The sequence below is a fragment of the Elgaria multicarinata genome, chromosome 6, assembly GCF_023053635.1.
Source record: "Elgaria multicarinata webbii isolate HBS135686 ecotype San Diego chromosome 6, rElgMul1.1.pri, whole genome shotgun sequence".
In the NCBI taxonomy this organism is placed as follows: domain Eukaryota; kingdom Metazoa; phylum Chordata; class Lepidosauria; order Squamata; family Anguidae; genus Elgaria; species Elgaria multicarinata.
The window spans coordinates 81,235,098-81,259,746 of record NC_086176.1 but is presented as its reverse complement, the minus strand read 5'-3'; the positions used below and the strand labels follow the sequence as shown (position 1 = coordinate 81,259,746).

At 38.0% G+C, this 24,649-nt stretch overlaps 1 protein-coding gene across 2 annotated transcripts in view; it reads left to right on the top strand.

The window, feature by feature from the left end:
* The window catches only part of ATG10 (autophagy related 10), a 126,129-nt gene that overhangs the window by 11,485 nt on the left and 89,995 nt on the right, over positions 1–24,649 (top strand). For both annotated transcript variants that reach the window (XM_063129652.1, XM_063129651.1), the window contains exons 2-3: positions 2,556–2,678; positions 9,946–10,056. In XM_063129652.1, the coding sequence (XP_062985722.1) occupies positions 2,556–2,678; positions 9,946–10,056 (234 nt within the window). The remainder of the gene's footprint in view (positions 1–2,555; positions 2,679–9,945; positions 10,057–24,649) is intronic.

Here is a 24,649-nt window from a genome sequence, read left to right as displayed (position 1 = left end):
TTATGTGTATACCGTATTTCTTCGATTGTAAGACGCACACTAATTTCAGTACCACCAACAAAAAACCCTAAGACTCACCCGCGATTCTAAGACGCACCCCATTTTTAGAGATGTTTATATGGGGAAAAAGTTTGTCTTAGAATTGAAGAAATAGGATATATATATATATATATATATATATATATATTGTCCTCACCACTCCAGCAGTCACCTGATGTGGCTCTTGGGACCAAAAGGGATGTGCAAAATGAGATGCAGTGCATTAAGTGAATAATGATCATAGATAATAATAATATAATAATATGATGCCAGTTTGGACCACAGTCTAAATGAGTTATTCTTTAGGTCACTTTATGGGATGCTTGCTAACTTTAATGCCACATACCTGTAAGGTTTGTGTACATTCTATACGAGTGAATCTTTGTAGATTCATCATTGAACGGTTTGTATTCACCCCAGAGATCCATCTCAATTGTTCCTTTTCTTTGTGTTCTTTTATTTTGTACGTTTCCATAAGTTAATCTGTATATTTGAGTTCTTTATTTGTCAATCATCTAAAACTATTTTGTTTCAGTTCTGTTTATTCGTATTTATTAATTATATAATTATTCCAACTTTCATGTTACATGTGTCAGTTTAAGCAGGAGTGTAAAGGGAATCTGGCCTCTTATCGATGTGAAATGGTGAGCAAGCATCAGTTGGGGTTATAGTCTTTGGGCTATATTTGGGCTATAGTCTTGAACATCGCTCTGGGCTCTGTACATTAACTTAGTACACGTCCAAACAGCACAATGCCTTTGATTGACTCTGTGTAACACAACAAAACAAAAAAGTGAGCCTCATGATTACCGGAATTCTGATGTCTGACTTAAGTGACCTTTCATTGTATGTTGATTCAAACTGAGTTGACATTAAGAAAAGGAAGTCCTCCAAAATGCCATGTAAATTGTCCTTCACAAAGTAAATGTACTCATGATCAGGTTGCTGATGGTTTTCTGAAGCATGAGCATTTTGCAGACATCATCAAGGGCATCAGTTAAAACTCATATGACATAGCAGATGAAGTTGAACACAATAATGTATTATAGCTGCTAGATGCTTGACTATCCCCCTTCCCTTTTCAGTCTGACCTAGGCAGAAAAAACAGGAAGACTAATTAAATGGTCAGCAAGCCACCATATATGGTTGATAGGCATCATTCAATATGATGGGATAGAAGTTGTGTTAGTTTGCTGTCGAACAGGTGGGTAGACTTCAGGATTGCAAGATCTATTTTCTACTAAAACTCCAAGATCCACCAACTGGAGCTTCACCCAGAATTCATACACCTAGAAATGGAAGATTTCTGATCCCAGGAATATGTTTTAATGAGCAGAACTAAATGGAGCTCACAAGCCTTCCAAACACAAATCCATTCCTGGTTAATTTTAACAGCATAATTTAGGGTGTGTATGTGGCATCATTTTAGCAGCATAATTTAGGGGTGTGTGTGGGGGGGAGGTCCTTTTTTTTTGCTGCTGGTGTTAAACAATTGGTAATCAGAAATCCTTGCCAATCTATTGCAAATTGCTAGAAATCTACCAGTAGATCCTGCCTACCCTTGCACTAGAATGCTCTTAATTTTGAAAATAAAACATAAAGAAGATGGTAGTCTTGCAGAGTAAAGGAACAAACTAAATTCTCATGATCAGTGCAATTACCCTGAAACAAATCATTTTTACAAAGCGTTCAATTCTTTCTTCGTGACTTTTGCAATGATTTTATGCTATGTGCATGGGAGGAGATGATATTGTGTGTTAGTTTCCAGTTGCTCTGTTATGTCTGCATCTGTTCATTTGCTAAAAACAGGTGGTTCTATTTAAAGTCTGCGTGAAAACTACAGTATTTTTACCTGCACTGTGTTGATTACAGTTTTGCATCTGATCACTGTAATGGGAAACCTAGTAATTACTGACATATTTCCAAAACCTGGAATATATGTGTTCTTCCTAATTCCTGGTAACCTGGAGTGACGGTAATGTTTGGTTCTACTCCCACTATACACAATTCAGTTTTAAAAGAAGATAGATTTGGCTGAAAGCTTACCTACATCAACATTCCAATCCTCAAAGTGCTCTACTTGTTCAAGCTCTGTTCATTTTATTGAAGCATGCTGTCACAATACGTTGTAGAATGGAGTGTAAGAAAAGAGAAGCATTTTTACTGCAGAATCAAGTTGTAGTGAAATCAATTTGTTCCCTAAGGTAACAAAATGGGACTAATAGAGAGTGGTGTTTTACCCCTGCAGAGGCTGAAGATGGAGAGGCTTGTACCTTTGGAAGGGTTTCCATTAGCATAAGGGCCTATTAAGGTGTACAGGGATGAATTTCTGTAGCACAGAGTGATACCTTTCAGCAGACACCATCATTGTTCATAAGCAGAAAGTCCAACTGAAGCCAAAAGATTAGGCATGAGTGACCCCAGTCCCTACTGTTTCTTGACAGTTTGCATTCCTTTCCTTTCCTTTGGGAGAGTTCAAAGCTTCTGTCAAAATTAACACTTTGTTTTCTTGTTAGATGTCACTTAACTTGGATCATGAAGATTTCGTTTTGGAAGAGAATAAATTCAAGCAATATTGTGCAGAATTTATCAAGCACTCGGAACAAATAGGAGACGGTTGGCAGTGGAGAGATGTAAAGGTATGAGCAGTGTTTTAAATCTGTAACCCAGCCTTCCCCAACCTTATGCCTTCCAGATGTGTTGGACTACAACTCCCAGAATCCCCCAGCCAGCTGTCTTGGGGATTCTGTAAATTGTAGACCAATGCAACTGGAGGGCATCAGGTTGGGGAAGATTGCTCTAATCATTTTAAAACCTTTTACTAAGGCACATTATTGCTAGTTCTGCTCTATATGTCAGGGATGTTCTTTGATGTCTGTCTCTACAACATTTCCCCTCACCCTTTTCCACACTACCCTCCAAACCAAAAATGTGGGTACACATAGAATTTTGGAAAATTTTCTTACAAAACCTCTAAACAACAAGGTATCTGGCTGTTTTGGTCTTTAATTGTCTTATTTTTGCTTATTTTACTGCTTTTAAAGAGCTCTGCGTTTCTCAAAGCTTTAATAGTTCTTGTATTTATTTTTTATTTGTGAATTGCCCTGAAAGCATGCTATTAATGGGCAGGATTAAGGTATTTTAAATACAAGCAAGCAAACAAATAAATTGAAGTTTAAACTTTCTTTAATTAAAAAAGCAAGTTGAGGATTTAGGTTTTGAAGGGTTTTTTAATGTGTTCTTTAAAAGAATCCTCAGGAAGATTAGACATTTGCATTTGGAGCATTTCCCTTCTAAATGGCTAGTGAGGTGTTGTTTTTTGATGGATAATCTTGTACAGCTTTGGAAATATTTACAAAAATTACTAGGCCAGAACTTATTTTACTAGCTCATATACTCACAAAAGGCTTTAATAATTTATAGTACATTGATCTAAAAGAAAGACAATACCTCTATCCGTGAATTCTGTTCTGATTAACAAAAGCTTTCTTACCTCGTTGCCTGGAGGAAAGTTTTACTAATCACAGGGAAAAAGTCAGTGGCTGTTTGTAAAGTGACCTTGATAAAACAAGTTTTGTTACTATTAAAATATGTTAAGTTTTGAAACTGCGAATTTAAGAAATATTTATTTTATACAAGTAGCATGGTTGTCTAATTTGAACACATCCCAGTAAAATGCAGGCCACATCACAAATAGTTTAGGGTAAAAGATTTAGGCGTTAGAAGTCACTGCTGAGTGACTTTGTGTGTGAGCATTTTTGTTCCGCAGTAAATGTCTAAAAGAATTAGAACCAGATTTTTTAAATGCAGAATTTCAGTTCATTTTATTTATTTATTTCAGCCCTCCCCCATCCCCTTCCTCAAAGGAGCTCAAGGTGGCATGTATGATTCTCTCTGACTTTCCCAATTTTATCCTCACAACAAACCTGTGACATTTCAGTTGAGAGTTGACTCCCCATAGCTGAGTAGGGATTTAAATCACAGTCTCTTCTAGTCTGAAACTTTCACTACTATCCTACACTGGCATTAGGCCTCTGTGGTTCTCCGTGCAGTATTGTGCTAGTTTAGGCAGTTGGAATGTCTCTTAAATAGGAGCAATACGAAGAGAGGTAGACATAGTGTAGCATGGTGGCAGAATGCTTTACCTTCAGAAGGTCCATGATTGGATCCCTGGCATCTCCAGGTAGGACTGGGAATGACCCCTGCCTGAAACCCTGAAAAGCCATTGCCTGTCAGTGTACTGTAGACCATACAGTTCAGTGTACTGCATTCTGTACAATACAATACAGTGCATTGTAGACAATGCAATACAATAAAAGGGCCAGTGATCTCCCTGGATGATGATGATGATGATGATGATGATGATGATTTATATAAGTGACCTTCCTATGCTTCTGTGGTCATACTTCAGTTCTACTGAAATTATTGGGCATAAGTGCCTGTTAACATGAGTGTAACCTAGAACAGTTTGCCTCAGGAGTACTTGCAATGTAGCATTTAGTGTTGCAGCACCCACTTTCTGGAACATGCTCCCCATTGACATTAGTCAGGCGTCTTCAGTCTTAAACTTCAGAGATCTGCTCAAGACCCACTTCTTCATGCAGGCTTTCTCTGAAGAGTGACCCAGCCAGCGGCAGCACCAGAAAAAAAAATCAGGGTGGGGGGACAAAAAAGGGGCAAAGTGTATTACTAGGTGGGCGGGCTGTGTCCCACATGTTAAGATCTATGAAAGAAAAATAACAGTATATCTCACACTAAAATTGCCATCCTAACCATATATTCTGAAATGTCATATATGGATTAATTTAGGTATTATTATTTTTAATATAGCATGTGTTAGCCAAATTCAAATTACAGTACGGACAAGGGCTTTCAAACAAGGTAGAGTCACTAAACAAGCATTTCCTTGACATACTGATTAGACAGACAGAAAACTCCTTAGAAAACAGTTATTTTTGAACCAGTGTAGGCAGAACCAGGAAGGTAGACTCTTAGTGTAAGGAAAGTAAGAGCAAACTGAGATACCTGGGCCCTGTACACCCAGGAAACCTAATGCATGATCAGTATGGTTATAGTTGACTAGTGATTATTCTAACGTGTTTTTATTCTTAAGTTTTTGTCATTTTTGTAAACCTCTTTGATAGCTCATTGGAAAGTAGTATATACATCTATGTAATAAAGAAAGAAGCACAATTCTATGCATGTATACTTGGCAGTAAATCCCACTTAGTTCATTGGGATTTACCCACAAGCAAATATAAATAGGACTGCAGCCTCAAGTGTATGAATTCAATAATTTCAATGGGATTTAAGAATACCTGTGTTTTTTTCTGGGTTGTACCCAGCATTTAGGTAGGTAATGTCATAGAGAGCTGCTAAATATGCGAATTTTCTTCCTATTCCTGGCAGATTCTATGTTTTTCTGCTCTAATGCTTAGATTGGGTTGCAACAGTGACTACTCATTGAATGTACAGCTGCATGTGCAATCAGAATTGGTTTGTTCTATCACAGGTACATTCTGAATTTGGCTCATTGTGCTTTAGTGGAAACATAAATATAGCATAGCAATAAAAGCAACTAAGAACAAGGTAATTTTCTCTAAACTGATCTGTTTTGTGTTCAAATGTTTACTGACAAAAGTACACATATTGATTTGTTTTAGGTGCAAACTTGATAAGAACCAAGTGCTAAAATAGCCCATGGCACCAGCTGCACAGATTTAAAAATATATATACATTTAAAAGACAGAACTAATGTGCTGGAATTAGACATGCATTGATTTAAAGATCAGAGCAAATGAAATAAACACTGTCAGGAATGATAGATTATCCAAAGAGTTAAATTTATAGTTAAATTTTCAGGCTTGTCGAGTAATTTAATGCTACATTAATGGGTTTTGTACAGAGACTGTTTTGAATAGAATCCCTTTATATCAGATGTTGCACATATGCTTTCTGTGTGTGTTTGTCTAAAATAAAACTTAATGAAACAGCTAATAAAACCCCAATTTGTTTGTGCTTCCTTTGAGAAATAAGCTCTTAATATGCAGCTACCGTTCATTATCAGTCATGCAGTTTGTTTGCCTTTCAACAGATATTCTTCTGGCAATGTGTGTCCTGTGTCCTGATCTGTTCTTTAACTTTTTTGTAAGACATATTTGTCAAGGTCGATATATTTAATTTGCTTGGTGGAACTGGTGACTAGGAACTTTATTACAGGGTTGAGGTGGGAGGGCACCTGCACCAGGTGAATTCTTTGCAGGGATGCAAAATGGATCTCAATTTCATTTAATATATGTACAATTATTAAATAAGATTAAATTATGTAATGTTTTAAGGTTGGGGTAATGAGACATGTTTGCAAAGTGCTAGATGAAAAGCCAGATGTCAACTTCGCAGGAGGTGTTACGAAGGCAGAAGCTAGGCAGAGAGGCACTTTTGCATTTTGTTGGCTCTTTGCATGCAGCCTAACACACATAGCCATTGGATGCTGCTTCGTGGAGCAGAAAGAATCAGAGAAATGAAATTCTGGCTAGTTAACCGGGGATTGGAGCTGGTAGTTATTTTGCACCACAGCTTTTGAGCTGACTTGTTGTAGAGCAGGGGTGAGCAACTTGTGGCCTGCCAGATATTTTGGTCTACAACTCTTATCAGCCCCTAGCCAGCTTAGCTAATGAGGGATGATTGAGTTGTAGGCCAAAACATCTGGAGGGTCAGAAGTTGTCCATTCCTAATGTAGAGCCACAAACAGCAGAAGTCTGAGTATAGAAATCTGAACAGAAGCACCTTAAATGTATGCAACCATTATTAGTTCACTCTACATTTTACCAGCTGTTCACCACAGGAGGCAGGGAGTAACTCCTGTTTTCTTCTTCTTTGCATACATACAAATACATTACTTCATCTATATCTACCATAACACAGGATGTTCCTTTAAATTTATGGGGTGCCATGCATAGGGCAGGGGCTTGTCTTAGGTACAGAAATGATTAGTTACAAAACTTTTTTTTCATTCCCCTGGGTGAAAAAGAGAGGATATTCAGGGAAAGCAATTTAACATAGTTTAATTAAACTTAACCGTTACAAGAGGCTGATTCAAAACAAAAAATGTTTCATATCCATATTTGTTGTTAAATTACTTGAAGTTGAAGAAAATGGAACATCTGGTTTTCTTACGTAAAATTTCAGTGAAACTATTTCCCCAAGTAGCTGTACAGTTTTGTTGTAAAATATTGATATTCTTTCCAGCCCCCCCCCCCATGGGAATAAATGTTTACTTGGAAAGTCAGCATTGTACATGATGTTGCTTTCTACATTTAATTAATAAAATTTTGTTGGACTGATCCAAACAAGAGCGACATTTAAAGATCAATTTGGTCCCTTTTCCTAGTAAACATAACACTTAGGAAATAACATTTACCTGTATAACAATCCATATATATCCTGTATGTGTGTACATATTGTTAATCTGTCAGCCCCCAGCTAGGGGATGGATGAGTTGATGTAAGCTCTTTGTGTGTTTAAAAAAAAATCAATTTTCAGAGGAGAGGTGCACAGAAGCAGAGAGAGAGTGAGTTGTGATCTAGAGGCTGGAAGCACCTTGGGGTGCAGGGTGCCTCTCTGTTGGGGATTTGAAGTAGTCAGTTTTCTTGACTACTTCAAACGTGAAGTAACCAGAAATTGCATCAAGCTGGGCTTCCACTTGTAGAGGAGATCCTGGATCATGTGTTCTTGGAGGTGGAAGATACAGGGCAGCTATTTCTGATACCCTGTCCTGCCCAATGTTTGTCACCTTGACCAACTTGAAAACTCTCACCTCTTCCTGCTAATTCACTGGCACATGCATCGTTTGTGGTAAGGCTTTGCAGACACAAGAGTAATAGAACATGAGAGAAGTATTTATTGTATCAGTGTAGTCAGACTACGGACAGTATCCAATCCTTCCTGTGCACTAGTCGGAAGCTAGCAGTTCCAGGAGCAGCTGGAAACAAGCGGAAACACTCGTTTCTGAAGTGGGGCAGGTCAATGGAGCTTGCAAAAGGAAGCTCTGCTGACCTGTCCAGATCTAGAAACAAACATTTCTGCTGTTCCTGGCATTGCTTTTTGTTGTGCAAGTGATGGGTTCCTGCTTATGCAACAGAATGGGAGTGCATCAGCGACATTGGATACTGTCCTATGTCTCCCCTACACATGTACATATGCTTGATATGTGACATTTGAAATACATTCTTTCTTTACATTACAGGTGCAACGTAATTTAATATGAAGCTATTATTTCTTTCCTCTTGTTCTTTAATTGCATCTCACCTGAAGCATTTTCTTTCTGATAATATGTTTTCACAGGAATATTTCTTTAATGTGAAGGATCCCAGCTTTGTGATATGAACTCTGTCGAATGTTCTTAACTTTCTCAGACTGTTAAGCTTTAAAATTTAGGTTAGCCATTTGTAATGCGACTTTCTTTAGTACGACTTTTCTGGTTCTGCATACTTTTACTGTTTAATTTTAGAAAGTACTTCTTCACATTCTCCTGTTTTACAGATGGTAATTTTTCAGTACCATTTTCAATGGCATATGGGAAGGATACATCCTCTTGCTTCTTGTCAAATGCTTCTATTGAAATTTCTATTGAATTCTTGTGTCTTTTTTGTCACTATTTACAGGTTTACCATCTGCACTTAATTGAAAAGTAGGTCAGCAATTATGGTTTAAACAATACCACTTTGTTTTATTTTGACTGTATTTGATAGTCTGTCTTTGAGTCTCCTTATTGAATACAGTATTAAGTGTTGATTCATATCCATGGCCGTTTCCCGAGGTCTATTTATATTTTCTCTCCCACACTGATGATATGATAGAAAAAGAAAAAAATCCCCCTTTGAAGTACTTCTACCTGCATGGCATTCTTTAAACTGGAATGCTTTTTACAAATAATGTAATCGCCCCCCCCCACCCATCCTGATAAAATCATTGCTTTTGTGCAACAAATAATATGTACTCAGAATAACTTTCAATTCTCCATCGACATTTTTAATTTCAAAACTTTATTTCCAGTAAATTCTTTTGATGATTGCTTTACATATTGGGGAGTATATCTTTTTGATTTTCCTCTTAAAAGAAAATTTGGTGCCAAACTATGAAGATGTCCTCATAACGCTCATTATTTAGTTCTCCTTGCCTCAATGTTATCTACTACCTACTCATTGCTATTGTAACTAATATGCAAGTAGTGTTGTTGTTGTTGTTTTGTCCTAATACCATTGGATCCTGTAGTGGTTGTCTTAGGTTACTTTGATGAGCTGGGTTCAAAATATGACATTGAATTAATATTTCATTTGACAATGGCAGCTAAAGGATTGGTAGCCCAGTTTTGGAAAAAAGAAGAAATTCCATCAATGGCAATGGAAAAAGTATGTTGGTCAGTTCTAAGATGCTTAAAGATACTTTATAAGAAGGAAAGATGTGACATATAAATATAAGAATGATGGATGGATTGTTTCAGCATTGGGAAAGGAAATATGGGCAGGATCAATAATTGGATTTAGGCTGCAATCCTATACACCCTTACCAGAGAGTAAACCTTGTTGAACTCAATGGTACTTACTTCTGAGTAGATATGAATATGAAAGAAGGTAAGAATCAGGGCCAATTAGTCTTGCTGAATGTTTGCATATTTTCTGAGTGGCAAAGAAAGAAAGTGCATTCATCTTGGGATCTTGGGCCATTTCAGTCAAGAGTTATATAGTTGTTGAATGTCATCATATTACTGATGCCTAAATATTTATTTTATTGTATTGTATGTTATTTTTTATTTAAAATATTATTTAAGTGGTCTTTTAGGGTTCAATTTGTTGGATTTTAAACATTTTTAATTTTGTTTAAAGAAAATATTTTTCTCTAATACAGGACTCTGCTGATGGTTATATGAGTAAAACACACTTGCAACAAAAACGTGGAGGCATCCCTTCGGAAATAGGGGAGATAGTGACTGATGAAATAACATTTACACATATTGAGGTAAGTATAGTGTATACGATTGATCAAGAGAACTTTTAATACTATAATTTAAAAGATTCTGATATTTTGGTACTGTTGGGCTCTGTGAGAGGTTGGCAACTGAGTAACCAGCAGAGTACACAATCTTCTTTGGAGTGCATTTGTACTGCGATTGAAACCTAGAACTGCCAAAGAGATACTTACTTCAGAGAGGTTGCTGAATTATATATACACCAGTTAAAGAATAAAAGAGAATCCAAGCCAGGTCTACAACCAGTTCTGAAAAGGGAGCTGATTTTGTCCTGCTTTCTAGTAATCCCATGCGCAGGTCCTTATAATTGTATGTGACCAGGAGTATTGTGCCAGCTTGCACAATAATTAGATTTAAAAAGTACAGAATTCTGAAGAAAGGGTATTATTTATTCATTATTTATTTATTTATTGCATTTTAATACCACCTAATAGCCAAAGCTCCCTGGGCGGTTCACCAATTTATTTATTTTTTAAAAATGGCAAGGATACAGTCTTTTCAGGCCACAGAAAATAATAGGGTTGGAAGAGAAATCATCTAAATTTCACTTCCTGCAGCTAAATGAACCTTTTAAAAGTTACGTTAGGAGTCTTGTCATTCCTTATGTCCATGCCTGATTTTTGCAGTCCTCAGGATGAGCTCTTCTGACAGTGCTGCATGCCCGTAAGGTTCACCTCAGGAGTACCTGTAATAGCATTTAATGTTGCAGCAGCTGTTCTATGGGATTGTCTTTATCTTTGACATCACTCTTCAACTTCAGATGTCTGCTTCAGATTCACTTCTTTATGCAAGCTCTCCCTGAGGTGTGACCCAGCCAGTATAATTTTAGTTTGATTGCTGACCAGTGATTATTTTATTTTATTTTTACTGTCGTATTTTATGGTTATATTATTACTATATGTTAAACGCATTGACAGTTCACTGGAAAGTACTATATAAATCTGTGTAATAAATAAAATCCAGAGCTAGGTATGCTATATATAGACCAGGAATAAGCAAGGAAGTGTAAGGCCATGGCTAGACGAGGGGGTTTGAGGGTGATGATCTCGCGATTTTATGATTGCGAGATCACCCCCCTCAGTCTACACTCGGTGCTTGACGTCCCAGGAGGAAGAGAACGTTGCGCCTGCCATTTTTTTTTAATCGGAGAAGAGTGCACGAGCGCTCCTACACAAAAGGTAGGTTGTTTTTTAATTAAAAAAATATTTTCCTGCTCCCCTCACCCCACCCCTGATGGGCACGGAGCTCCTGAGGAGCTCCACGCTGGGTTCCCGGCTCCTCGCATTACTTGCGAGGAACCAGAACAAACCGCGACGCCCGGCCACACGTCCCACGGTCTTGGAATCATCCCAAGACTGCAGGAAACACGGGATAGAAGGGTATGGCAATATCCCAGGAAAAGGGAGGGATCATCCTTCCCTGCTCCCATGATCGCCTGTGCGTCAAGTGAACACACAGGGACGATCCCGGGGCGATCCCCGGGATATCGCCCCGCCTAGCTATGGCCTAAAGCAACATAACCCATGTAATTTAGGCCAAACTATATGCTATGCAACAAGGCTAGGACTAATCAAAGAAAGCCACTGGACAACGGAAAGTTGTTAGCCAGACTGACTTGGGAGAATAGAGCTATCATACTGAACCTTCAAACATGTTCTCTCTTAGGCTGACAGAAATTGTTGTTTAGAAGCAAAATTGTTCAAATCTTTTGAACGTTACTAAGGAATCAGTTGCAAAGATTAATTGGCTGAACAACAAAGTAACAATGATAATTAGAATTGTTATATATTTCTATAGGGCTGATCACACAGAGAAGTATCATTATGCTACTAAATCTAAATAACTTGAAAAATTAGGGTATGGTATTAATAAGGGGAAGCCTGAAGAGAAAAGTTAGAAAATTAAAGTCTATTGAATCAACACCAAAGACTGCTGAGCAATACCTTATTAGAGAAAGTGAATTCATTCGTAACTCAAAACCAAAAAGCAAGGAACAAACCTGCTATGGCCACATGACATGATACAAGACTATATTCACACTATAAAGACACTCTCTAAACAATAGAAATGCAGTCTAATATTTACTAATAGAACAATATATTAGCATCTGGCAGGCAAGATGAAATATTAAGAGGGAATATGAAAAGGAAGTGTAATTCACTAAGACAGAAGAAAATACGAAGTTTCCAAGTAGATTCATGGAGACTCACTTGAGTCACTGGAAATAAAATAAATATATCTATTATTTAAATATATATGTGTCTGCTGACTTCTTTGAATGTCTTTTAGCAAGCATTAAACACTCTATTATTCCAGCAGGCCTTCTCTTTTTACAGTCTTACCACTGATGATTATATATTGATTTTATGCTGTATTATTTAATTGATTTTTAAATCTTGTTTAAATTGTTTTTAACTTTGCATGCCGTCTAGGGGGATATAAATTGAAATAATAATAATAATAATATCTGAAGTGAAATAATATTACTTGGATTTGTTATTATAAAACCCATGGCTTGTTCTTGGATTGCTGGGTGGTTTATGAACTGTCCCAGTCACCCACCCTTGCCAGATTTGGATGTCAGGTCAAGCCAAGCCAAGCTGAGGGTAATTATGTTAGGCAGCATGTGTGGGGAGAGAAAATGGTTTATTTTTCCTCTGTGATAATGTGAACTAGGTCAATGTGACTCATTTAATATGGACATTCCTTCAGCAGAGGTAGTTATCTGGATAGTTAACTTGTTCAAGGCAGGATCAGTGAAGACATTAGAAGGTTAAGCCCTTCGTATTCATGCTTTAGATGCTCACATTCACAAACATCTGAAACATGGTGATAGAACTGATGCTGCATGGGACTCATACAAGAAAGAAATGGTGAGGGCCAAAAGAGACTCATACTCAGAAGGATTGATGTGTCTACATGTATCCCAGGCAGTGATGTGGGTTTTCTGGAAAATATTGAATTGGAAAAATAAAGCTTTCTGGGGGATGGGGGGAATCCTTTGACAGCCTTCTCCAAGCTGGTGCCCTCCAGATGCTGTGGCCAGCATGGCCAATGGGCAGGAATCCTGGAACTTGTACTCTAAAACATTTAGAAAGAACCAGGTTGGGGAAGAGGGCTCTAAAGTTGAGTGATCAGCCTGGGTATCCTAAGACAATACTGCCTAAGATCTGACAAACAACAGATGTTAGCCAACAACATTCTGAGAGCCAGATGGCCCAAGAGAGCAGAGGTGATGTGCAGAAATTACTCATCTTTCACCCACCCATCAAAGAGAGGGGCATGAGGTGTGTGCGCACACACACAGAAGATTAGTCTGTGCTGGAACTTGATCTGAAAGAGAGAGCTGACTGCTCACTGCAGTAAATCTGATGGCACTAAGGGTTTTCCTAGAAATCTCATGAGAAAAATCAGTTGGAGTGCAAATGCTGTGAACCTTCCTCTTATGCTCATCCTGCATATATATGTAAATAAACCTTGTATCACAGTACCACAGAAACACCATCAGTCTCCAGTGAGCTTCTAAGGAAACTGAGCCTTGAGTAAGTGTGGGAAACTTTGAAACTTCTGACCGCTCAGAAGTGGAGGTGCACACACATTACATTTTTTTGCTGTTCTTTTCTGAATGGAGGGAAGTCAGTGACCCTATTCAGATAACATGTTAAGCCATGGTGGTTAAACATTTTGAGCTAATCATATTGCTTAGCAATATCAACCAAGTGAACCATTCCTAACCATTGTGGCTAAGCAACCACAGTTTAAACACACACACTAACCATTTGCTGCAAAAGGATTAGTGGCTTAACTGTGGCTTAGTGTGTTGTCTAAATAGGCCCACTGAAAACTGTAGATGAACTAATTCATTTTAGCAACCCAAAGAACTGTGTGTGATATGCTGATCTCATCTATTTCAACAGTCTTCAGTTCTCTTCCACTAAGACTGTTGGGGCATCTTCAATTTCACTATCACTATTTATTAATTCCATTTCACTTTGAGACATACATGTATTTCAATGACATGTGTATTCTCTCACATATCTGCTAGGAATAATTACAAAAAACATTAATTACAACCTCGAAATGGTGAAGCTTGCCTAAAATTGTACTATCATTTGGCACACATTAAGGTTTATTATGAAACAGGGTTTTTTTCTTTGAAAAAATTGGAAAAAATTCTGCCCCACATCAATGAACTGAGGTAACTGGCAGAACTTCCCATGTGCTGATGGCAACAAAATAGAATTATTCTGCTCTTGACAAAAATTAGTGGTGAGCAGCTGATGTAAGGGAGGTAGATAATATTAACACATGGACAGAAAGTAGCCCCTCTAAGAGCAATTCGTCATGTCTATATTCATGAAATAGTAGACACAAGGATTTTTGTGCCTATGGCAGAGCCAATAAAGGATGTATATAGGGAGGCCCTCTGTTGATACCTAGAGAACATCAGTTATTGATCACATTAGCAATGTAATAATACATTTTAAAATAAAATACAGTTGCTGTGGTCTTGGTTGTTTCTGCACTGCAGAAGCTAGAACTTAATATACATGGCAGTCCACAAGAATGACAACACTCTTGGTTCTGAAAGTTCAGAGACATTTCCTGTATCCCACATGTTCACTGCTTGTGACACCCCGTCCAGTTTTAATGGAAGAGATAAATATTTCCTAATGCACTCTGTATTTACATCTTTGGCAGATGCGCCACCAACATTCTTGATGGCTAATTTAGGGTGATATGTGATTTTGTTTTGTTTGTTGTAGCAAAGCTAACAATTTCAACAAAGCAAGGAAGCAGCTGCTTAGTATAGGGGAAAGGGCATTGATTTACCCACCCACCCAAGCCGCACTCCTTCAGCATTAAAAAAAGAAAAGAAATGAAGCCAGTCAACTAGGCATATCTGGGTGCAAGAGTGAATACAACTGATTATATCCTAAAAGTGCCCAGCAAATGCGTCACAGCAGGCTATTGAGGAATGTTGTTGTTGCTCCTCTTCTTCTTCTTCTTCTTCTTCTTCTTCTTCTTCTTCTTCTTCTTCTTCTTCTTCTTCTTCATAAAACATAATATAAAGATGTGTGCTCTCCTTCTCCAAATAACTTATCACCTGTAGGATGAAGTCAGAGATGATTTCCTGCAAAATACAGAGGATTAATTTAGTGTTACTGTAACCTATATGTGTTCTGCGTGGTTTGCTTTGCTTCTTGTGGTTACTGCAGATGGAATGAGTCAATGTGGAATAAGTTTTGAAGATGCAAAGATGTTTGTGGGATGAATCAGCTGGCAGGTTGTGGGTGCTGAACATGACCTCTTCATTTGAAAGTGAAACATCAGTTTCTCATCTAGCTTAGCTAAATTTATGCATTTCCAGTATGGGACATCACATGTATGCACAACTCGATCAATAGCTGAAGAGAGTACTGCCCACATGGAAACTGTAGAACTGACACCATTTTCTCCATCAAATTAATTGTATCAGCAGTGTTGTTCTGCATATATCATCACAAATGAAAATATGTTCTCAGTGTTTATTAATCATTTCCCCCAAACAAATCAGTGTGTTTGGAATTAAAAACCAAACTATTCTCATTTTTGTGTATAAGTAAATAGTTTGAACAAAAATGTAAATATTTGCAGAACCGCAGTATTTGCTAGAGGGTAAAAAACCTGAAGTTAAAACCTAATAAACATTACTTAGGAAAAAAATGTAAACAAGTTTAATGAAACCCAGCATTCAATAGGAATGTGAAATGGGTCCCAAGAAAAAAATAAGCCAAGCATTGTACTCTAAAACTAAAACAGGAATTGTCAACCGTTGGTTTTGCCAGAACACCAAGGTAGGGAACTACCATAAGAATAATTGTAAAATGACATTATACTTACAATTTCACTTAATATTTTTGAATTTGCATGTAGTACCAACGTTGATTCTGCTTTCTTTAGGTGATCTGTTTAGAAGCTAAACCATATGCTTTCCTTCATTCAGAAATGGTCTGTAATCCATGGACTGGGCTGTCCTCCTTTAACTCTGTCCGGGCCATTTTGTCAGGATTAGCAGGAAAAAGGAAATATATTGAAGATGCCCAGAAACCAGAATGCAATGCTTCCTTAAGTCTGTTATTTATTTATTTGTTTATTTATTTAAAACATTTCTAGACTGTCTTTCAAGGCAAAAGCCCTCCCAAGGTGGCTTGCAACATTAATTTTTTTCTGAACTTTCCAGACAGCTTCGGCTATTGGGCAGTATAGAAATACAATCAGTCAGTCAAATCAATAATAAATAAAATTCATATAACTATTGGGTGGTATAAAAATGCAATAAATAAATAAAATAACAAAAAAGATACAATAAGACAGCAAACATTAATAAAACGTTACTAAAAATCTACAGCATTGTTGCGGCTATAGAGAGGAACAGTCCAGTAAAACAAGTAAATCCTTAGGGTCTTCCTAAAAGCCTGCAATAATGTGGCCTGACAGATCCCCCAATGACAATCCATTCTAGACCTATGGGGCCACTGTGGAAAAGGCCCCTTTTGATGTACTTGCTCACCTAACTGCCCTCAAAGCTGGGCAAGTGAGAAGGGCAAGTGAGAAGGGCCTCTATTGCTGATATTACTTGATAACCTTCAAGTAATTTGGTTCCAAACCATTTAAGGATTTAACGGTCATAACCAGCACTTTAAATTAGGCTCAGAAATGCATTGGCCCAGTGCAGCTGGCACAGTATAATTTTTAATTCAATTTAAAAACAAAGCAAAATCAGCATAGGATCTGTAACACCATAAGACAGCAACAACAAAAGCATAAGTAGTAATTTAAAAACAAATAAGACCAAAGCAACAACCCCAAAACAACCATATGCTAAGCTGTGTTTTTCTCTCTTTAGTTTCTACTTCGCATATAGTACTGTGCAAAAGTCATAGGCCATCCAAGAACATTACATTTAAAGTTATTTATCTGGGCATTAAGTGTTTATTTGCTTGGAAAAACACTATATAACAATAGAATAAATACAAATCAACATTAAACAATTCAAAAACAATGAGAATTCCTTGTGATTTCCCAAAAGTTATTGATATCTTGTGAAATGGCTAGAAGAACACAGGTTTGTTTCCCAGACTTCTCCTCGAGGCACCCCAGCAATCCCATGTAGAGTTTCATTCCATGTACTGTATTTGTTACATTCCGCCACCAGCACACCTGATTCAACTTAATGAGATATTTTTTAGCTGAGCTGGATTTTCAAGAAATTTGAAGAAACTGGTCAAGTTGGAAGTCTGAAAATGCCATGAAGACCCAAAAAGCTGTCTGCATCTGATGAACAGTACTTAAAGGCCACTACCTTGAGGGACAGAAGGAAATCCAGTGAAGTGCTTGCTCCACATCTGTCAGAGTCATATGACACCAGAGCACATGCTTTGACCGAGAAAAGAAATCTTGCAAGAAATAGTCTTGTAGGGCCTGCTGCAGCTAAGAAACCATTCTTGCGGAAAGGCAACAGGTAGAAGAGATTGCTGTAAGCAAAGGACCATAATGTATGGAGCAACAACTTGTGGCAGAAAGTGTTATGGAACGATGACTTCAAATTTGAAATCTTTGGTTCACGAAGATGCCAATATGTCAGAAGAAGAGTTGGCAAGAAGTACATTGATGCTTGTCTGCAGGCTTCTGTGAAACTCGGTGGCAGCTCTTCTATGGTGTGGGGGTGTATTTCAGCTGATGGTGTAGAGGATTTGAAGGAGATCTACACTACTGCTTTCTAGAGGTATTGAAGTGCACTGATAACTGTTGGGACACATTACACATTCCATGTACCGTTTTCATAGTATTATTTCCTGCTTTTTATTCCACATTATCCAGAATACTGCAACAATTGCCATATGTCCTACGAGATATAAATGCACAAGAGGGATATAGTGTTACCATGATGGGATTGTAATGATTTGACACAAATTGTAGATCTGGCCCTGGTTAAAATCAATGGCATTATGAAGGCTGAGAAATATAAACAGACCTTGATTCATCATGCTGAACCTTCAGGAAAACGACTGATTGGAAAAAAACATTACCTTTCAGCACGATAATGACCCCAAACACGATTAAGTCCTACTTAAGAGTGGAAGTCTGGAGATGAAAAACTCACAGTATTAGATTGGCCACCTCAGAGTCCCGACCTCAACATAATTGAAGCTGTGTGGGATCACTTGGACAAGGAAAAGAACAAAAATCAGCCAAAGTCAAAAGAAGAATTATGGCAAATCCTGCAAGAAGCTTGGAAGAATTTACCACAGGACTATTTGAAAAAATTACATACCGATCTACCAAAGCAAATTGCTTCAGTTTTACATTCTAAGGGAGCCCAGACAAAATACAAGAATTTTTTGTTACTTTTCATTGTATTCATGTTTGTTTGTGTTTACTTCAGTGTTATATAGCGTTTTTTCGAACAAATAAACACTTCTCAGATAAATGGCTTTAATTTTTTTTTCAGAGCGGCCTAAGACTTTTGCACAGTGCTGTATAATTCTAAATATGCAGACCAAATATCCATGTGTTTGTCAGGACAGGCTGTCGGTGACAGTATGTGTTTTTATAAGTTGCTTTCTGTCCAATGTATTATGGATGGGGTGGATTTTTCTTCCCAGCCTTGAAGGATCATCCTCTTGGCTATCATGAAGTAAGGTATATTTTCTTTTACATTCAGAGACATTTATTTATTTATTTAAAACATTTCTTGGCCACCTTTCAGGGCAGAACCCCTCCCAAGGTGGTTTATAGCAATTAAATACATTAAAACAGTTAAAATATTAAAAGCAGTAAAACATGCACACAATAAAATAGCAATAAAAACAACAATATAACCAGCACCAACAGCAATAGCAGCAACGACAGTAGTCATATCAAGAGAAGGCCATGGCAAAATAATATGTTTTCAAGACGTTCTTAAAAGCCTGCAATGACGGAGCATGGTGGTCCTCCGATGGCAACTTGCTCCAAAGGTATGGGGCCACTGCCTAGAAGGTCCTCTGATGTGCGATCACCCACCTAACTACTCTCATGGGTGGGCAAATGAGAGGGGTCCCTCTTTCTGATCAGATTTAATGTTCAGTTCCGGGCAGGTAGATGTTAGTGAAGAGTCTTTCAAAAGTCCTATTGTCATAGACAGATCACTTCCTGGCGAAATTCAGGCCTTAGCTAGACCTAAGGTTTATCCTGGGATTGTCCCTGGGTCGTCCCTGCCTGCTCCCGGGGTATCTTGTGTGTCATTTACATGAACAGGGATGACCCTGGGATGATCCCAGGATAAACCTTAGGTCTAGCTAAGGCCTAAGTTTTTAGTGGTGTTTACCACATGCAGCAATGGGGAAATACTTAGACTGAACCAGCCCCAGAGGTTGATGGATCTGAATAGTTTCATGATAGCCCTTCGGAATTTCCCATTGACATAGCTGGTGCTCCTGTTGAAGTACTGATCAATTTGTAACATACAGAAATGAACAGGGTGTTCAACACAATCACTCCCAAGTGCTCTCTTCCATTGACCTGAGCACAATTAGCTGCCTGGTATACCATGGAATTGGGGGACAAAAGCAGTTGGATGACAGTTTGAATGCAAGGGGTGGGGAGAAACTTGAGCTAAGTCCAATCAAACAGATTGAAATTGTAGAGCCTATTACATGACAGTGATGATAGCAAAGAACAAATGGACCATATGTTTTGGAATGCAAGTTATTTTTACTGTTAAAAATTTGAAAAAGAACCCTTGTGAATAAAGAGAAAATAACATATTTTCTGCTATAGTTGTATTAGCACAATGACATCAAATACAACTTTTTCAAGTAGTATGGAGCCTTTTTCATACAGGCCTCTGGAATAATCATTAAGAACCTCAACAGTATGTTGTGATGCATTTGCCAAAAAAAAAAAAAAAAAATCCCCCCACACGCATTACTTCTAAAATGCTCACATTCGGTCTTACTTAGACTCTACTTTGCATACAGTACTAATACAAGATTTTACCAGAGAATTGTCTAGTTGCACTTGCTTGGATGAATTTCATTTATTGCAGCCTGAGGAGGTCAGATTTGGTGGAAAGGTGTGGTCCTTGCCAATTGTTTGCTTAATGCTTGCCTATCTGGGTTCATATTTAGCATAGTAATAGTTCATTAGGTGACTCCATATAATTGAATCCAGACTATTATTCAACTATTACCACCTGGTCACTGAACTTTCCTTTTGAGCAAGCTGCTGCAATGAGGGACAGTGTGCAGCTACAGATACTATTGAATAATGCAGATAATCTGGGCCAGTTTCGATCCCATCTTTGGCATGGGTTCTTGCACTGCTTTGATTGCCTTCATGGATAACCTGAACTAGGAGAGGGAATTTAACTCTGGAACTCTCAGCAATTTTCAGTGCTGTCAGCCATAGTATCCTTTTGACTCCCCTGTCTAGATAGGATGCACTGCAGTCTTAGTTGCTCTGTAGTTGATGGGTAGGGTTTTGAAGGGTATTGAGGTACTGTAGTTCAGCACCATGGCATTGATACTATTGTCCTCCATGCTATTTAACGTCTGCATGAAACTGAGGTGAGATAGTCCAGAGATTTGGAGTGGTTTATTATGTGTATGCTGATGATATCCAGCATGTTTTCTCCTTTCATCAGAAAAAAAGGTGTGGAGTCCTGAACAGGTGACTAGAATTGGCAATGGGCTGGACAAGGGCTAAGAATTGAAGCTTTATGTGGTATCACACTTGCTTGGGATTTGTGCCTCTATACACAACTGAAAACTATTTCTCCATATTCTGGGACTAAGCCTGTCTGGAACATGAATGACTGGGGCAGAATTTAGCTGAAATATGGTAGAACTATTTCCAACACAACCCTGGCTCTATTCTGCTGAGGAACAAAATGTAATCCATCTAGCGCTCAGAAACTAGTAAGTTTTCTAATACGTAATAGCACAGCATACATAACATCAGATCATTCAGTCAAGGAAGTGGAGTGCCCTTGTAAGATACTTGAGATCAGAGCTTTTCCTCTAATTTTTATTTTCCCCCAACAACATCTAAACAGATATCACACATAATACGTACCAACAGGGATACATATTACAACTACAGTTACACTAAAAAAAACATTTAAGGGTGAGGTTAGGATATATTATTTCTTTTGCCCTCTTCATTCCAGAAATGCCCCTTAATTTCTTAATTACCCTTTACATGTCTCATATATTGGATTCACAGAGTTACAGTATGCTTGTTTCTTCCCTTTCCCCATCTTAATACTAAAATCCACAAACAAATACATCATTTTTCTCTTTCAAATATTCTATCAAAGGTTTCCATTCCATCATGGCTGTTGACCTTTCTCTCATTATCACTGTAAGTTTTGCCATCTCTGCAAGTTCCAACATCTTCAACATCCATTCATCCATTGTCGGTATTGCAGGATGTTTCCAGCTGTGTGCGAATAAAAATCTTGCTGCTATCACCAGAGCTTTTCCATAAATTTGAATTTTATTGAGAAAGTAACTACAATGGGAATTTTGATAGTTAACTCTGAAGGCTGTGCTAGAGACAGGAGGAAAAGCGGGTGAGAAATGATGCTACCACCGAGTTAAACTTTTGGCTAAAAATGATATTTGCCCCTCAAGGTTTGGCCCCTTTAACTTTGGCTGATGTATTTCAGTATTTCAGTCTAAATGGAAAAGGGCTGTGAACAAGAAACTGTAATTTGGGTCTCTTGCGAAATGCCATCCTGGCCTTAGGCCATTCAAAAGCCAAATGGGATATATGCCAGCATATTAGGGAAATTGAGCTACAAGCTCATATAAGAGCAGCCACCCCACATCCTGAATTTAGAGATAGGGGCAGGCTTTTCTACCTGCAACCTATTTAACTCTTCTAACTATTCCAAAATACAGGAAAGTGTTTATGCTGGTTAAGTTTAACGTGCTTCCCTTTGCACTTTTGGTCGGTAGATACAATAGTATTCTACATTCTGAGTGCTTATGCCTCTGTAAAGCTGGCATGATAGAGACTGTGGGCCATGTACTGCTCCTTTTATTGTGATTTTCAGCATATTTTTTATTACTCCTATCTTACAAGGAATACCTTGGAGATCTGATGTGTTTTACATATATTATCTCCTGGCCGACCAGAATTCTCTGATAACCCAAGGTGGCTAGATTCTGTGCTGCTGCAATTGCTTGTTGGCGTGGGATGATGCCATCTGACTGTGATAATGTTTTAATTTCTTGAATCTTAAATTATTATGAGTGGGACATGTACAATGTACAATTTAACTGTGAATTTACTTGTACTTTTAATTAATTATTTCCCTTTTATATTATTACATTTATAGCCCCATCTTACTTTGCTGGCCCTTGGAATATTATTGTGTTTACAGTGCTGTTCTGTTTTGCTGGTCTTGTGACTGTAATAAATTCTTCTACTTGGTGGGGGAGATAGAATCCTAATAGATAATTGCCTCCTGCCTCCCTGTTCGCCAGGTTGACCCATTTGCTGTATGGAGAATCCTGGTGGACATAACTGAAAACTAAGGCCTTAGCTAGACCTAAGGTTTGTCCCGGGATCATCCCGGTGTCATCTCTTTTCGTGTAAATGACACACAGGGGATCCCGGGATCAGGCAGGGATGACCCCGGGCCCGGGATGACCCCGGGACGATCCTGGGATAAACTTTCGGTCTAGCTAAGGCCCAAGTCTCCATGATACATATCAGATTAGCATTTTCATCTACATACTGGCTCACCAGGATTTGCATGTGACACATGAACTGTGATCTTTTTTCAAACTTTAAATATTCTTTGGTTTCTAGCTCTGCTTTGTCTAATGATACAGAAATATCAATATATAGAAATATCCCAGAATATTGTGGGGGCAGGGGAGGGATTTTGTTCAGTACATATTTTTAAATGAACTGACCTAATTTACAGTTCTCAGACTAATACAGGGATTGGAACACAGTTATCTTCTAGATTGCACACGTTTCCAAATTTTGCAATACAATTCTTGGCTCAAAATAAATATGTATCTTAAAGGGAAATGGATATAAATTACATATTTTATGGATAGTTGTTGATACAACCATATATTTTATGGGGAAAATGCATGCAATTTAAATGCAAAATTCTGTACATTTTCCACAAAATGCACAGAAAATGGCGTGAAACAGACCTATGATTTGAACATGTACAAAACTGACACTGATTGGAAACAGACTGATCCCTCCACCCATAATATTAACTAACTAGCTAATGGAACTGGCTTTGTACAATTTGGAATAGCCATTAATTTGATACAGTGAAGCCTTCAAGCAAACTTATGCAGTTGTCAGAGTTGAAGCCCACCATATCAGAGTGAAGGCAAACCCATTGGCAGCCCTAGGCATGGCTTCTGTCATGGTGCACCCCTATAGCCCCCTAAAGGATGGGTGTGTCCACTCTGTTTTCCGATGGGCGCTGTCACACAGCAGGGGGCAGGCATGTAACCGTATCCTACTAATCTCCCATGGCTTCAAACTGTGGACTGCAAAACTCTGTTGGTTAGGGAAAACTGCCCCTAGTGACTGAAGGTGTAACTGCAGGCTTCAATTACATGAATACATTTAAATTAATGCATTTTTAATATTTTTCATTTCTAAAAAAAACCCCCAGGTGTGCACCCTTAGGGTCCCCTTAATATGCATGCCAAGTTTCAGGTGTCTAGGTTTCACAGTCTTGGCGGTATGGTGCAGATAGATACATAGAGACAGACTTCTTTTCTTATTATAGAAGATTGGAGTTTATGAGAACTAGAGAAACTTATTGAATGAACTCTATTCTCTGTCATCCTCCAGTTAAGATGCTTATGTAGAGTGGCTCTACTCTTCTTTTAATCTGCCATTATAACATGTAAAGCTGTCAATTACTATTTACAAAAGAATGTCCACTCTGAGCAAATTAAAAACAGCTCTAGTTCATTTTTTTTTTTTTGGTGTCAGCTCAGTTTGAGTCAGAGAGATAGAAGACAAGGTGTAATCCCAACAGCAAACCTCCCTTGATCACCTTTGTAAATATGTTTCAGCCTGTGTATGAAACAAGTATCACTCAGAGTGTAAATGAAGGGAATTTTCACACTACTTGTATGTTGAAAGCCCAATAATTTCCCGCTCACACTAAGGGATTTATAATGTCTTGGTTTTGGTGCAGTGTTTCTACATCAAGTAAGGTAACAGAAATATAGCAGCTGTGATTTAGTGAACGTTCATTGTGTTTTTTCATGCTTCTAAAATGCTTACTGTGTGCAAAATGATCAGTGAACGCAATGGGTGCTTTGTCATTGGCTTTCGTCAATGACCTTCATAAAACCCAGCCTCAGTAAAGATCACAAGATCATCATTCTGATTTTCTGTTATTTGTTATTCTCCACTGCCTGTGTTCAGTCAAAATCTCCAAACCTTACATAAAAGAGCCTCCAGGAAATAATGCTAGTTAGACCTTGCATAAAAAAAGAAAAAGCTCTCCATTGTGGGTATATTGTGTACCATAAAAATCTGATGCATATTTTTGACACT